The 16,332-nt window shown below is 48.2% G+C and overlaps 1 protein-coding gene across 1 annotated transcript in view; it reads right to left on the reverse strand.

The window, feature by feature from the left end:
• Positions 1-175: 175 nt before the first annotated feature.
• The window catches only part of EFR3A (EFR3 homolog A), a 78,329-nt gene continuing 62,172 nt past the window's right edge, over positions 176-16,332 (reverse strand). Inside the window, exons 19-23 of the mRNA XM_075549250.1 lie at positions 12,715-12,806; positions 6,930-6,978; positions 5,482-5,585; positions 4,596-4,645; positions 176-2,460 (exon numbers count right to left, since the gene is read on the reverse strand). Coding sequence (XP_075405365.1) covers positions 2,355-2,460; positions 4,596-4,645; positions 5,482-5,585; positions 6,930-6,978; positions 12,715-12,806 — 401 coding nt within the window. The 3' untranslated portion in view covers positions 176-2,354. The remainder of the gene's footprint in view (positions 2,461-4,595; positions 4,646-5,481; positions 5,586-6,929; positions 6,979-12,714; positions 12,807-16,332) is intronic.

A 16,332-nucleotide genomic window follows, 5' to 3' on the forward strand; every position in this document is an offset into this window, starting at 1 on the left:
CTGTGGCTGAAAGATACGGTTCGTGGGGTGTGTGGTATGTGTCTGTTTGTGTCTGTACACATACCTGTGTGTGTTCAGATAACGACATAAGCAGGAGCATACAACACACATAGGAGAACATCCTGGTGTCACTCATACGAGACCATGAAATAAATAGACATTACAAGCAGCTGTATGCGGCGTAAGAATGAAGAACAGTTTATTAAGATTTTACATAGCTATGAAAATAAAGCGGTACAGTGAACTTTAACAAATCTAAAACTTTTCAACCCCAAACCGGATACAATACAGTATGCATAGCAATCTCCTGCAGACTCGCCTGTGCTCACGCTCGTTTCTCAGGACCCCTGCCAACATGACCAGGGCGGGAACCCAGGACACACAGAAGTCTACTGTGACTTCAACCCACCAATCAAGTCACCGAGGAACAGCCCACACAGCTGAAGCCCACAGCTCACACCCAATCACGGGCGGTGGGAGCAACGGCGAGGACAAATGGGTTCCCTGGCGCGCACGCGGCACATGCATTGTCAAACCGCAGAGAAACGGCATTTTCTAAGAGACAATTTGGGGTTTTGCATGAGTGCAAATGAGTATAGGTCTTCTTGTTACTAAGTTAGGTATATTTGTCATACAAAAGCACACAGTGTTCATCTGTAAAACGACATCCAACTGGATGATGATTGGTTTTGCATGTCCCCCTGCTTAGATTAAAAAACTAACAGTAAAGAAAATCAATATCCTCCTTTAAACACACCACAGAGACACAGAGAAACAAAACCAGAACTTGTCCTGTGAGCTGGTGACACACTGTACCTGACCCGGATGTGACCCGACGTGACAGTGCCCTGGGCTGTAACTCCCTCTGGCGGGGACTGCACTGCCACTCAGGACAGGGTCTCCTCCATCGACAACTACCGAGCAGGCCGCCACCGGATCCCTTCACAGGTTCAGGGGATGAAACGCCCTTCTAAGATGCTTCTAGGGAGTCGGGTGCTTTGGGTGAAAGTAAAAGACTCAGAGCAGGCATGCTCTGTGAGCATTTCCTTCCATTCCTGCTTCCAGGAAACATGGCAAGGAATCATCACCCAGAGCTAAAACATCTTGTCAACGCGGTTTCCCAAACGCCAGAGCCCAAACGCAACTTCAGTTTTGCTTTTTTCCAAGCTGGACTTTGTTATATGCTTAAATTGATTTGATGCAGAAAGACATCTTATTGGGCAAGATCGAATGATGAACTCGTGACTTTATAATAATTCCTCGAGGGAACTTTCGGGGTCGTACAGGATGCCCGGGTCGACCAGTGCGGGGGGGATGGGGGGAGCGTGCTCTGGAAGCTGCAGCTGACAGCAGCCATGCTCCCTGGGGAGGGCGGACAAGGTCTGGAAAACCACAGGCCGTTCCAAACGCCACATCACTAAGCCTGTCAGACTCGGGCTAGTCACCGTTCCCATCTCAACAAATGAAAAGCCTACTGGGGAAACCTGACCAAGGATTTAAAACTGCCGGTGCCAAAATGTAAATCAATGTGCTTAATTGAAGAGAAATGTGCAGGCTCTTCACAGGTGAACGAGTAGCTGCTTTAAAATGCCTAGTTTCTATACTAAATCTATCTCTCCTTTTATTAGTGGAGCCACAGCAAAACATGACTATCATTTCACAGCGCAGCCTGTAAACTAATACATCTTAGGATGTAAACATATTGCACGGCCGGTGCTCTGAGAGGAAGTACTAAGTCTCTCGAGCCACGAGGAAAAGGCTGGACAGGAACCAGGATGACAAGAAGCTGCGGCCTTCGAGCAGGGCGATTCCTAAGGGGTATAGTTAGGGACAGCAGCCCAGAGATGTCCAGAAAGAATGCCCATCATCAGTAGCAGAAATGCTCTCGGTGTGGGGCGGAAGCCGCGTGCCATAACGCAGCACAGCGCCAAGAGTGTGCTTGACATGTACCCCAGCTCCTTCCCGACAGGGCCACAAAGCAACGCTATGTCTAAGCAGTTGTGCAGACAGGGAAGGAATACAGTAGTCACGTCATACATTTTTAATCCTCTGAAGGCTTATTTTAAAAAACGTTTCTGAAAAGTTTAACAAAATATACTGTTTAACAATGGAATAATGGTAAGAGTAATATATGTGCTCACTTAAAAACCGACTGGAACCTGGCATAGACCTGTCTTCAGAAGCACTCCGAGGGACCTGTCCTTCCCACACGTGCAGGGTGGTGGCGGAGCACTGGTGGGGGCGTCCGTCGTGGTTGTCCATGAGGCTGTCAGTCCGCGGTGCGTCGAGCCTGAGCTCAGCGTGGCCATCCCTGTCAGGCTGCCAGACTTGACGCTGAGGTCCTTTGTGCTCCCTCAGTACACACACAGGTCTGGGAACTTCATCTCGTAGACAGGGACAGACTGGTACTGGGTATGCCCAGAAGTCAAGGTCAGAGTTCCTGATGGACTTGGTGGAGGGCTGTAAGAGAAGACACCGGAGAGGGAGAGTTCAGTGGCGCTGCTCCTCCGAGCACGTGGCCTGCCACCTGCGCCCCCCCCCCCCCCGAGCCCTCTACCTGCCGCCACAAACCACGCTGAAGCTGAGCAGGCAGTGGCGCACAGCATTACACATGGGTACACCTAGTGCAGGGATGTAAATGCTCATCTCTATTGTGTGCAATTCCATTCATACACCCTGCGTTTCACCAGTAAAACATATTGAGATAGTTTATTGAGCAAGCCTAGCCGATAAACACAAGTGGGATTAATTGAAGGGCGGAGAGATAAATGGCTCGGTGAGCCTCGCCTTTCTTGTCTCTCGCTCTTTCATCATCAGACCAGTGTGCGGCTACCTTGCTTGTTCTGTGCCTCAATTTACAGGCTACACTACCTGTGGGACGCCTAGCCTGTGGACTGTGTCACTGTAAGTTGAGGTCCTTTTAAGACCACACGATTGGAATGTACATCTCTGGAGCTGGGGGCTGACGGTTGGTGACCTGCCTTGCTGTTTGTTGCCTGTGCTGACATAGCCGAGCTCTCTCTCTACAGAGGTCTACCTGGTGGCCCTCAAGCCTTAAAGGACTGCCAGTGTCTCACAACTCTCTCAGGGGGGTGAGTTGCAGTGAGCCATTTGTACTGCTTTATAATTTAACTGTTCATTTCTTGTATTCTATATCTATCTGTATATAATTTAAGTTCATTTCTTGTGTTATCTATCTATATTTATATAAAATTACTAGCAATCTGTTTTTGTCTCTCTAGAGAACCCTGTATAACACACATATCTTCAATATATATTGACAGGAGGCTTCAAAAAGTTCACGGACAGAAGGCACAAAAGGATAATGACATTTTTCCGTGAACGTTCTGAAGCCCCTCCATGTCACCTTTTTGATGTCAGCATGGTATTGGACCTTACGGACGGGCATCACTGATTCCCTAGTGATGGACGAAATGGATGATCTGGTAGACAAATTCCAGTTCCTCCCCATTTTTCATCACCGTCAACGATGTTTCTGAATCTAGCCTTGTGCACGCATACTTCTGTCCTGACAGGCTGCCTCCTTGGTTTACAGTTTTACAAACAGCAGTTCTGCGTCATCATCATGTGGGGACACAGTGCCCGAGGGCTTGCGATTCATGTCTTCAGCCTTTCACTTAGAAACACTGGGTGGAATCTTACTGCTCCGAAACTCTTTGCCAGAGGTCAGTCTCCTTCAAACTGCGCTCTGTCCGTCAGGCCCTCTGCACTTCCGCGTTCCTTATAGGATCGATTCTTCCCTTTCCACAGAATCAGTTCAGAGGGATTTTGATTAAGATGCTATTAAAGCTATATCTCACTTTGGAGAAACAGCATGCAAACAATATTTAATATTTCAATCCATAAACATGGAATATTTATTTAGAGCTTTCGCTTTGTAATGTTTTGTATTTTTAATAGAGGCAATATACACTGTTAAATTTATGGATACTGTCTATTTCCAAGTTTCATTCTCCAGCATACTTCGCTGCTCACAGGAACAACTCATTCCTCGGTACTGGCCCTGATCCGGGGACCTCGCTAAGTTCCCTTGGCTGGGGAGGTAGCTCTCCTTGGGGAACACGGTTGGCCCCTTAGGAGTCTCACACACACACATCATATCATGGTCGAGTGACGGTTGTGTTTCCTCCTTCCCCCTCTTTACTTTCTACTTCATTCCCTGGCCCAACTGTACAGGTTAGTTTCCAATACACCCTGCTGAACCCCACTGTGACAGTGTATATGCCTGTTTCGCTCCTGATTGGAGGCAGACAGGGTCAGGAGGCCAAGCCACAGCCAGCTGTAGTTTGAGAAGAGTCAACTAAGGGCAATTCCCTGGTTCGGCAGAATGTCAGAATCCAGATCTTCAGGAGAACTGGATTTCCTTATAGGACCATGGTGAAGGAATGAACTAGAGCGAGGAGCTGGACAGAGAGAAGCAGCCATCCATCAAGTGGACAGACAGACTGGGACACAGACGCACTGCTAGGACTTGTGTTTGACCCGCCGGTTGCTCCCATGAGAAGCAGCGCATCACCTTCCCTACATGGACCCTAGTGCTTTCGCCTGTGCTGCGGGAGGAACAACCCACGTACCGTACGGTGAGTTCCAGGATCTGAGCAAGTCTGTCATGAAGCAAATGTGCCTGCGAAGGAGAAAGCACACGTCGTTATGAACTGAACGGTGGTGTCCTCCGTGTCTGTGGTTAGAAGCCCCGGGACACGGGCTGTCTTTCCTAGGTTCATGAGACAGGATTCACGTTGGCTGTGTGGAGTCACTCTCGTTTGAGCTAAGAGGCAGATTACACACAGGTCATGTGAAGATCCCCTAGGAGCTGCCCGGACCTGCCTCCTTCCTGGGGCAGAGAGAAAACAGCTGCCCCTGAAGTAGCCACGCTGAACCTGGCCTTGCAGGCCCGCTGGCGCGGCAGGGTCAGCATCGTGCTGTTACCCGGCCACTGTGTGGGGCAGACACCTGTTGACTCTGGGCTCCAGGCCACGGGACTTGAAGGCAAGGGGAGCCTTAGATGCCTGTTAAAGTCGCCCACTGGTGGTTTCCTGTGGCAGTAGCCCAGGGGCTAGGGAAGAACTGTCCCCGTTCCACACACTCAGACGCCAAGACTACAGAAGAGGAACTGGTCGGCTGCTGGGCTTCCTCCGCGCCACTTCATGCAGTGCCTCTCCTTCCCTCCCCTGAGAGTCACTGTGCACACAGAACAAAACGACCAGCGCTCACCAGACACAACAAAAGGAAATGAAAACACCAAAGTGACCACAGCATGCTGTTGGTTGTGACCTGCCATTTGTACCTGCTTACATTACACAGGGAAAACACTGGGGTCTACCGCCAGAGATTTCGATCCCCATCTGACACATTTCTTAGTGGCCAAACTTAGAACTTATCAACCAGTTACCCGCCCCCAAAAAGTTATTTACTGATATCAAGCCCTGCCTCCACCCCCACCCCCAGGTGCTCACTTACTTTGGATTCACACTGTGCTGCTATTTCTTCAAATGGAGCTTTCTGGAATTTCTCTATTACAAGACGCCTCTTTTCCTTTTCCTGTTCTTCCATTCCACTGGTATCTGTGGAAGTGTTTACCAAGACACATTGAAAGAAGCACAACTCTACCAAGACCCTAAGAGCAAACCATGAACTCACTCTCACCTTCTCTCTCTCACACACACACGCACGCACGCACGCACGCACGCACGCACACACACACCCCATTCTAACAGGGTTGGAAATGACATCATGCAAGATCTTGTATCTCATATCCCAAAAGTGCATACCTAACTTCCTACAGCTTAACGAACCTCACTTTCCTTCCTGAGGGGCGAGTCTCATTAAATGTGGTCCCTTATACACCAGGCACTAATGAAGGATTTGCAAGACTGCCCTTTGATATGTAACGAAGTAACAGGCATACCAACAGGGCCATTTGGAATCCCGCCGTTGTCTGCACTCTCAGCAGCCCTGCAGGACAGAGCAGATCTGCCCCTGTGGGTTTCTGAGACCGTCCTCCATTCCAGGAGAGGAAAGCTGCATCTTTCTTCCCAAGGAGCAGCTGGTGGTTTTGAACTGCTAACCTTACGTCTAACAGCCCAATGCATGAGCACTAAGCCACCAGGGCTCCGTGTCTTTGTCTTTTCAACTTACTGGCTGTGATTTGAAAAGCCATCTTCCATATGAAGACGATGTGAGGTCTGGCAACAGTCTATGAGACAATATAATAACAAATGGCCCAAAGACACAACCACCGAATGCTCCTGGCTGCCGAGGAGCATCATCAGGAGGCGGACCCACGGCTTATCTGGCAGTGGCTCCTGTAACCACACAGGGACGCTCCCCACCAAGCCCCGCCCCTCAGCTGTGACTCTCACAAGATGAATGAGGTGCCTGATGTTCAAGGTTCTGTGACCACACAGACGGCGGGGAAAGGAAATGGACGCTGAGGAGGAGTTTCTTTGACACGGTGGCAGACGGATAGAGGGGACAAGTGTGGACTCGTGAATGGCTGCCATACAAGCCCAGTCACGTCTGCATTGCTCACGGCTTTTCTGCGGACACTACTTTTCCCTTTGTGAGCTTTTCTCTCAGTGTTCCCCAACAGTTCTCCTACCAAGTTCCTCACCAGTTTTTTTAAAAATTTACTTCCAGATTCACACAGCTTAGACACTCAAGAATTCCAGAATCCTGGCCACCAGATGAAAACTGCAGTTGGGGCTTCCTGGCTCGAGTACCCCGTCTGCGCCCGGGAACAGGACAAGGGAGATGGGACAGAGGTTATGTCAATGCCAGGTTTACAGAGAAACCAACCGCACGTGTTTAGTTTGCCTCGCTGCCTCTCTGTTGCCTGGGATCCAGGCGCGCACAAGAAAAGGAGAGAGGGGGTCACGAGGAGAACTCGTAAGTACAGAATTCCTCACCGATTGCTTTCTTCAGTGCTTCAAAGGTGATTTCTTCGGTGTTACTAACCTAGAGAGAAGAGGTTTTAAGTAAAATACAAAGTTTAAAAAGGTCAATATAAAAGAAAACCTTCAGCTAGTTACAAGTATCTGAGAATTTCACAAGCATACTTTTCTTCTTTGTGTTATCTTGGTTTGTGATTTTACTCTGAGTATCGCACCCAAACAGCCTCTGACTCACTGGTTCTGACACTGGCTTTGGGGACTGGTCTGCAGCTTGGTAGTGGGCTGGCTAGGTGAACAACTGCCGGGCAGCCCCAGCCCCGTGGGCACACCACACCTTCCGGGTTCGGAAGTGCCCCAGAGGGCATGACTCGTCCTAAGGGAAGACTGCTGTGAGTTCTTCAGGGCAGAAAGTACGTATGAAATCAGTTTCAGTTTTCAGTTCTGGTAAATGAGAACAAGGTATTGCATAGTCTCTATCACTTTGGTACCACGTGCAATTTACAAACACACAATCTGAGACTTTAAATAATTTAAAAGAAGTAATACTTTAGGATGTGTTCAACAGGTGTGATGTAATCAACAGCTTAAAATAAGCGTACTTTGGACCTTCTGAGGCTCACCACCAAGTTTTAGTCTTCTAGAACTATTCCCTTATCTGGGCTTGGCCAACCTGTCTCTTGCTGGTCGGTATATAAATGGTATGAAATCAACTGTGTGCAAGTTATAAGCCTGCCATTCATGTTGGATCACCAGCACCCTTTCAGAAGGAGTAACTAACTACCCATTCACTACAGTAGCTCTGAAATAAGTGAAGAAATGATACATGCGTACTTGCCTGGGGCTCTGGTCACCCCAAATTTTAGCTCACAGATTCTGTTTGCTAAACCTGAGGCGGCAAGACCAATGAACGAAAAGCACAGCGTGCAACACAAGGCCATTGCTGGAACCCAGCAGCAGGAGCTCCGCGACCTCCGCATGGAGGACTCAGGAGCTCGGGGCAGTCAGATGACACGTTGCAATCTTGAGTTGCTGCGTGCTAGATATTTGGAGTGGACACGCCAGACTGGGTTCTAGCTATCAACTACTTATACCTGGGATAAATTAATATTCCAGAGACAAGCAAACCTATCAGTGTTCTTAGAACTGGTAAGGCCCATAGACCTTGGGGAGGCAGCTAGAACGTGGGAGAAAAGCATGGAAGAAGTCAGAAGGCCGTCACTGCAGACACTCCCTTACTCTCGGATCCCAACAATTCATTAACCGTGATGTATTCTTCCACCAAGTTCTCTGTTTGCCTCCACCCCCCTCCCCCCGTTTACTCTACCTCCATGGAGTTTCTTGTCGGTTCAACCCACTCTGCATCTATAATACCCATTTTCTCCTCCTCCATTCCAGCCTGGATCCTCTCGATCAGGCCTTTGCCATGTCAAGTGCAGTCTCTTGGGTACATCTCCTGACCAACCCCTTTCTCCATTTATTAGGTTCCCATTGGCTGGCCACCTGGGCCTGTCTGCTTCCCTTCTGTAAATCTTTTTAAGGCAAACAAAACTTTTAGACTAACGTTAAATGGTTCGTATTTCTCATACACCACAGCTGCTAAATACAAACCAAGAGACAAATGCACTACCATCCAGACGATTAGCAACCCTATAGGCCAGGAGAGAAGCTGTGGGCTTCTGAGACTCTCACTCTTTCTCCCACACTCAAGACAAAGCCACTTATGTGCATTTGGTGCCCAGCCACATTGCAACTGGTTCTGACTCCAAGGAGCAAATCGGATGTGCTAGATAAACGGAAAACAGTGCTCTAGTCTCTAACGAGGTGCTTTCTACAGAAACTTCAAAGCTCACTTTATTATTTGGGACTTTTGTATGACCGATAACTCATCATTTTCCACCACCTGTCTGTCATTCTGTCACACTGTGGTGGCTTGTGTGATGCTGGAAGCTACGTCACTGGCAGGGTCACCCACAGTGAGCAGTTTTCGGCGGAGCTTCCAGACTCACAACAGACGATGGAGGAGGCCTCCGCTCCCCACTTTGGAGGAAGGAGCCGTTGGAAACCTAATGTGGAGCTTTGCAGTCCTGTCAAAGACTGAGAGCCTAAAGCAAGGAAGCAGCCCCTTGTCAGAGACCTCACAGGAGGAGGGACCCTCAGGCTCGGGGTCTCCAACTGTGCCTGAAGAGGAGTTCGGGGAGGGGAGCCGACAGGTTGACACAGTCAGGGAAAGCCTGGGGGAGTGAACCTTGGGAGCCTTCATTTGTTGATGAGGCACAAACAGCTGCCAAACTCTTCTAATGACTAGAAACTTAGAAGGAGCGAAGTATGAATCTGGGAAAATGGTAAGAGTACTTAAAGGAAATGGAAGAAAGAATGAATTCAAATTGCTGAACACAAATTTCACAGGGCAGCTCGAGAAGACCAAGTCCAACATTTAGTGAAATGTGCAAGCACAAGACCGCTTTATAGTACAGAAGAGCAAGGATGTTACTTTGAGGACTAAGGTGCGCTGACCCAAGCCAGGGTGTTCTCAAATGCCTTATATGGATGGGGCAGTTGGGCGCTGAATAAGAAGACCGTAGAAGAATCGATGCATTTGACTGTGGTGCTGGCGAAGAATACTGAAAGTACCATGGACTGCTGAAAGGGCAAACCCATCTGTATTGGAAGAAGTAAGACCACGATGCTCCTTAGCGGCAAGCCTGGCAAGATCTGGTTGTAACGTACTTTGGACACGTCAGGAGAGAACAGTCCCTGTGGAAGGACATCATGTTGGTAAAGTGGAGGGGCGGCTCCATCAGTGGACTCAAGCACAGGAACAACTGTGAGGAGGACACAGGACCATCCCATGTTTCATTCTGTCGTGCTTAAGGTTGCTACGGTATGCAGCCAAGTCGAGGAGGCCTAACACACCTCCACTCCTCTTTTCCAACCAGGGGAGCTGTCCCTTTTCCTGCTAAATTAGTGGATGACAGCATCTAGCATGGCAGGCTCGGCTCCTACAGATTTGCTGTTCAATTCTTTGCTTTGTTAGCACACGTATAATTTTCTTTAGGAAAGAGGAAAACTATGTTTCCCACAAAGGTTTGTTATTTGTCCTGGAATTAACAATAATTCTTTTCAGCTAACTGGTAGCTTAAATTTAATAGACATCAATGAATTATAAATATTAAAATAATTTGGTACTAAAAATGTAATACCTATAATCGTCCATTAATTCCCCTTAAATAATCAAACACTATGCACTTTGAGAGAGGATTGCTGAGCAAAGCTCCAATCGTTTCCATTTTGCAGCCAGTCTCCCTACCTTCCAACAAACGGTGCTCCTCCCTAGCCGTGTTGTTTGTATGAGTACATTTTATCGTGACAGTGATAGTTTGGTTTTGTGTCAACAGGGGTCTCACAGAATATAAATCAACTCTGTGAACACCCAGCACTGGTGGTGGGATACAGCCCCTTGATGCAACGGAAGACAGACTCGTCAAGGGTGCCTACTCCTTCTGAAGCAGCTTCTGTGGGCCAGCTTGTCACTTCTGCTGGATCAGAATCCTGCATCTGATTCACTGATGACCTGGTGCCATACTGTCTGATGATCCTAGGAGCCCTAAGTGACACTGCATCCACCAGCCTGCGGTACTTTTGCTTCATCTCCCTGCTTCCTCAGCCCCCCAGAGCTACGTAAACCAGAAGCCTCCAGCTTAACATCTGACTTGTGGACTTGAACCAGACTGGACTGCTGCAACTGTTTAAGTTACTTCTTGATAGAAATTGCTTTCTATATACATAAAAAGCATTACTGGTTTTGATTCTCTAAAGAACCCAGCCTAACACAAACAGTAATATGTCCTGCAGACATGTTGAAGCACGCAATCTGCTGCTTACCACATATAATGTTGCAGCACCTGAGGGGCTGATGTCTCATCACTCTCAGACGCTCACTAGCAGATGCTCAATGTGATGAACACTGTGGTAGGGCAGCCGGGGGTGGGGGTGGGGGCGGGGGAGGGCTGGTCTACACTGGAGTCAGGAGTTGTAACAGAGAGAGCTGGGAAATGCTCACCTGTCCTGGGTGCTGTCAGACCACTGACCTGTGGGGGGGGCCCGACAGCCACTGTGATTTGACTTCACTGTTACGATACTAATACAACAATTAAGAGATTGGATTTATAGCTACTGACTATGAACAACAAAAAAGAGGTATTTGACTTACGTCAGAACTGACTTACGATGGAGTCGTCAGAACAAACTGCCGTCCTAAGTTGGGGACTACTGGTATACGAGATCACAGACGCATGCACAACATGCCGTGACTGTCAGTCACGGTGGTCACTTCAACTCAGGAGGCAAACAGAAGGATTCTATTTTAGTTATTTTACCTAACTTTTATACCTTCACTTAAGTAAGACAACTTTGTCTATGTACGTTCATATATAGCAATGCTTACAAAACGTTTATTAAACGATTCACGGGAGGGTAAGGTTTGAGTCTGTAAATGTTAGAACTGACAAATCTCAAGTGCAGCAGGGACTTCACACACGACGAGGAGTCCAAGGTACAGCTGGAGAAAACGGAAGCTGAGTCTGGTCCCCATCTAACACCTTTCTGTCTGTCTGTCATCTCCCTACATGAAGTTGTCAGAGTCAAAAAAAAAACATATATTGCCCTCTTGATGAAACAAACAAATCACAATCTATAAACATAGCTTTGGACGAATCTCTTCCCTCAAATATTACACCGAGTCATTAAAAGACAGGCATTCTTACTACTGGGGCATGCGTGGATTAAAATGGCTTTGAAGAAAGTGGTGAATGTAGTGAGGATGCTCTGTCCGACCCTTAAGATGGTATGCAATAGCGCACCAGGTGTAACGTGAAAGGCAGCCTTGAGCTTCAGACTGAACGCTGCCTGCCCAAGCACTGCCGCTGCCCTGCTGCTAATCACCCAACAAACCGACTGACTTCACATCAGGGGCAGCTGTCACCATCGAAAACCACTCATGGCCACCAGATGGAATGGCTCCTGCAGACAAGTGAATGGCAGATGGGAGGGAGAAGGCAGGCCGAGAAAGCATGGACTCAGACAACGTCCTTCTGTCTGTCTCACACGCCACTGGGGTCGTTTCTGTTGTGCTGGTGAGAAGTGCTGGGGCCGAAGAGGGCAAACAGTGGAGAAAGTACAGAGAAGGCATGTGGGCATCTGTGCCTGCCTACAGTGTGAAATAAGCCTTAGAGAATACTGGCTGCGTTTCCTTCCTAAACTCAGGAGGACAGCAGTCAAGTGCACCATGGAAAGAGGTGGAGTGCCAGAAATCTCAGAAGCTTCAACTAAGTCATAGTCCTTCCAACGAACATGCTTTGCTGCGACAGCCTAAGCCACGTTGTCCCATTATATTTACTACCCACAGCACTACATTACCCCTCACAGGGGAAGTCTGGACAACACCCTCAAAGCAGCAATGAGCTTTGGGCTTCAAGTGCAGGTAACTAGAATTCCACGTATTCCCATAACTTATGTTGCATAAATCCGTAGAAGTGAACAAACTTAACATGCCTTTTGTAACATTTTTGCTTATAAAACAAGTCGAATACCATTCTTACATGCAATATCAACATTATGAATCTTTGTTGCTAGCCAAAATGAGTTCAGCATAATGAACAATAAACACTCAGTGAGTGCTAAATTTGTGGCAGTCAGTGGACAGTCTCATTAGTGTGGGACTCACAGGCCAGTGCCTTCCCTGGGGTCAGTGGGGAAGGGCGGAACCTTTCCTCCGTGATGCCCCGCCCCAGCCCCAGCTTACCACGTCATCAGAATGGTTGCTGTTGGGCAGAATGTCAACTTGAATGGAGACCGTGTCCACGATACTTTTTCTTCTAGAAAGTCGATCTTCATCTAAAATAAAAGTTTTTCACTTCTTATCAATATCAATTCAGCTTTCAAAAACTTTCTGAAAATTAAGGCAGTTTGTCTTTTTCTCTGAATGCATAAAGCAATGTGTCCTTAGACATTAAAATTTCAGGATGCAGACTGCAAAATAAGACTGATGGCGAGACCCAGATATGGTTGACAGTCCTTTCTCCAAGTCCCCACCACCCCCACCCCCACAAAAAAGGGGGACATTACTGAGAATGGCAACATTAACTATTTTATCTTTCACAAACCCATAAACGATCACCAGAAGTCCCGCAGTAGCTGCCGTTTAATCCCAACCCCCAATCACTGGCGCCAGGGCCTTCTCCGTGCCCTTCTCCGTCCTCCACGGCGCTCGGCTCATTTGCTCTCCACCCAGTCCGAGTCAGCGTCCAGGGAGCCCTCATCCAAACTGTTCGTTAGGCTTCACCCACATATACGGTCTGGTGCGGTCTCCTGTTTCTCTGTTGTGGGTGCGTCACAAGTCTGTGGGGTCAAGTCTGACTCCTGGTGACCCTATGGGGCGGGGCAGAAGCCCACCCCCAGCAGGTTTTCCCTCCCAACCCCCATTAGGTGGCTGGTGAGTTTGCACTGCCTCTCAGTCAGCAGCCAGGTGCTTAACCGCAGCCACCTGTGAGCTAAAGTAGACCCTGCTTTTTGCTTTTCCATCACAATCATGCTTTGGTGTGAATTACCCAGCACAAACTGGGAGTCAATGTACCTCTTTGCCTCCGGGCTGGGGGAATTTCCAGGATTCATAAGAACTCACGTGAGGAATAAGTTACAAGCAGCTTCTCAGAGAATTTCTGGGGTAATATGCAAAGAGCTGCAGAGCAGAGCCCAGCAGAAGCCTGAGATGGACAGAGAGTGGGGGAGTGGGGAAGGACTGACTGCTGAGGGGCAGGATCAAGAGAGGACAGACAGCAGCCAGAGTGGGTAGAGAAGAAGGCTGGGATTTAAGAAGAAAAACTAGGCATTCCGAACAGTGAGAAAATAAAGCCTGTTGGCAAGTGGGGCGGTTTTGCTTTCTTCAGAGCCCCAGAATCGCGTGCCTACAGGTGATGACAGAGGGGCAGCTACCGCTACACACAGACGTCTGTCTTGGGTATCTACAGAGGAGTGAGGACGGGGGAGTTCGAAGACAGACTGCCCCTAGCCTAGCTGGCCAGTTCTGCTCCTGACCTGCTGGGCCCAAGGCCACTGGAATGTTTGGCCTTGCTGAGGCCAGGCTCTGAAGGCCGCCATAGCACTGTGTCAACCTGTCTGGGGAGGCCTCTGGTGCCCTTCCCTGGGGAGTCCCAGTCTATCTCACCCTTCCTTGTCTCACCCCTCGTGTCTCTCTGCTGCTCACGTGCCTGTTTCCCAACCGTAATGATCATTTCTTCTCTGTGTTTAACTACTCCTGAAGACTTGAATTTTCAGAAGCTGGTGGGACAGCGCTATTTTAACTTGACTTTCAGTGAGACTTGCTGCCCCCTGGCGTAACTGCATGTACACAGCCCACCGCGCGCGCATGGCTAAAGGAGGAGAGCAACCGGAATGTGAGGACTCCCACCGTAATGACAGGCGACTGCGTAGAGAAATTATATTGGAACTGGCCCAACTGTATATAAGAAATCGTAAATGAGTTCTGGACAGTAAACAAGCTGAGACTCAGTGAAACTTTACAGGGAAATTATCTCCATGCAAAACTCAAAATGTCAACATTTAATCCTTATACCACTCACACGGGCATACTTTTTTGGTCCTATTAAAAACAACAACAAAAAAATTCTATCTGGGATTGAATGAGTATTACAGATTGAAAACAAACCAGAAATTTGCACTGGTGCCTGAAGCAAAAAGTTGGGAAGGATCATGTTTAAGACATCGTTCTAAACCCAGAGGACCTTCTGCAACCATTCTCTTCAAGAAAGGAGGGCTGGATGGAGCTCACCAGGCATCCGGGGAACATCAGCTGCTGCGACCCAGCAGAGAAAGGGTACAGCCAGGTGAGAGTACCCACTGGGGCAGATCCACACACTTCAAGAAGACAACTTGAAAGCCAAGGCATTCTAAGAAGCACCACTCTAATTTTCTATGGTATTTCCAAGTGTTGCCAAAATGTTTACCTACTGTATATACTCGTGTATAAGCCAAGTTGGGTTTGGTTTATACTCGGGTCAGTGGCATGAATGGATGTCATCTGGTCAAGCCGGACTAACAAAAGGAGTTAAGCTCATGAAGCCTGACATAGAGTTAATAGCAAAGTGGGTTCCAGAAGCATGAGAAGACATTCCAGAAGACATGGAGCGGCGTGCCTTCCAGAAATGTAGTATTAGTCATGCTATGGATGGCAGTGAAGACTGCGCTTTGTATGAAAATGACAGCAGTGATGGTGATCTCAGTGAGGACAGCGTCTGTGATGACCTCACACCAGCTGAAGCTCTGCACTGGGAAACGGATGATGATGATGAGGAATCCAGTTTTGAAGGATTTTAACTCTTTACATTTTAGCTTGGTTGCTGATTGAGCTCAGGGAATAGTACTCTTAAGGTATCATTATTGATACCTTATTGTTTTTGTTGAACCTATTTTCCACTTACTGTGCTGGTTTACTAATGTTAAATGACTTGTCCTTTTTATATTTTTAAATTTAAAATAAATATTTAAATACATTACCCCACTGGTCTCAATTTTTAGTAATTTTATTTTCATTTGTTTTGATTATTGAAACTCACCAATGGCTTCTGCATTTTCCACCCTAGGCTTATACTTGAGTCAATCAGTTTTTCTGGTTTCCCAGGTAAAAATTAGGTGCCTCGGCTTACACTCGGGTACATACGGTATATATCTGCGCTGCTTGAGCACAAGGGCTTGGAAGAGGGTTCTTGTTTTATTTCTATCGGGGGCTGGGAGTCCCTGAGATAGTCCATACCCAACCCAAGGTCACAAAGGTCGAGCAGAGTCAAGATCATAACACACTCCAGCCCCCAAGTGGACTCAGACACAGCTTGTTTCCTCGCTCAGGGGGAAATCAACAATTGTCCTGTGACTGTCTTCTGGAAAGTCAAAGAGGCGCCTCATACTGGGTCCGGCTTGCGATGGCGGGTCTTCTGGAGAACTGCAAACCTCCATGGCTGGGGGCCAACCACTGTACCATTCCCAAGGTTTGCCCGCTGTGGAAAAGTACACACCTGCCGTGCCCTGGTGGCAATCTTCTCAAAGACAGGCCACGGTCACTGCTGCAATTCACCCTCAAGGGCACTGTCACTACAACGCGACAATTCCTTTCCATGGAAGCTGTTGTCTCCGAGCTCAGCTGTCACCCTACAGTTCTCCACCTCCTTGAGCCTCAGCTTTCCCTCTATGCGATCTATGGCCCCCACTCGCTCAAGCCCTAGCACCACCTTCCACAGGATAAGGGAATTCCCGCTGTAACGCCTCACGCTGAGAAGGCGTCCTCCATGAAGTCTATCTTTGCTGCTAGCATCAGAGTTTCCAGGATCACCTGCAAGCGCTCACAAAA

Source organism: Tenrec ecaudatus, chromosome 5, assembly GCF_050624435.1.
Source record: "Tenrec ecaudatus isolate mTenEca1 chromosome 5, mTenEca1.hap1, whole genome shotgun sequence".
Classification (NCBI taxonomy): domain Eukaryota; kingdom Metazoa; phylum Chordata; class Mammalia; order Afrosoricida; family Tenrecidae; genus Tenrec; species Tenrec ecaudatus.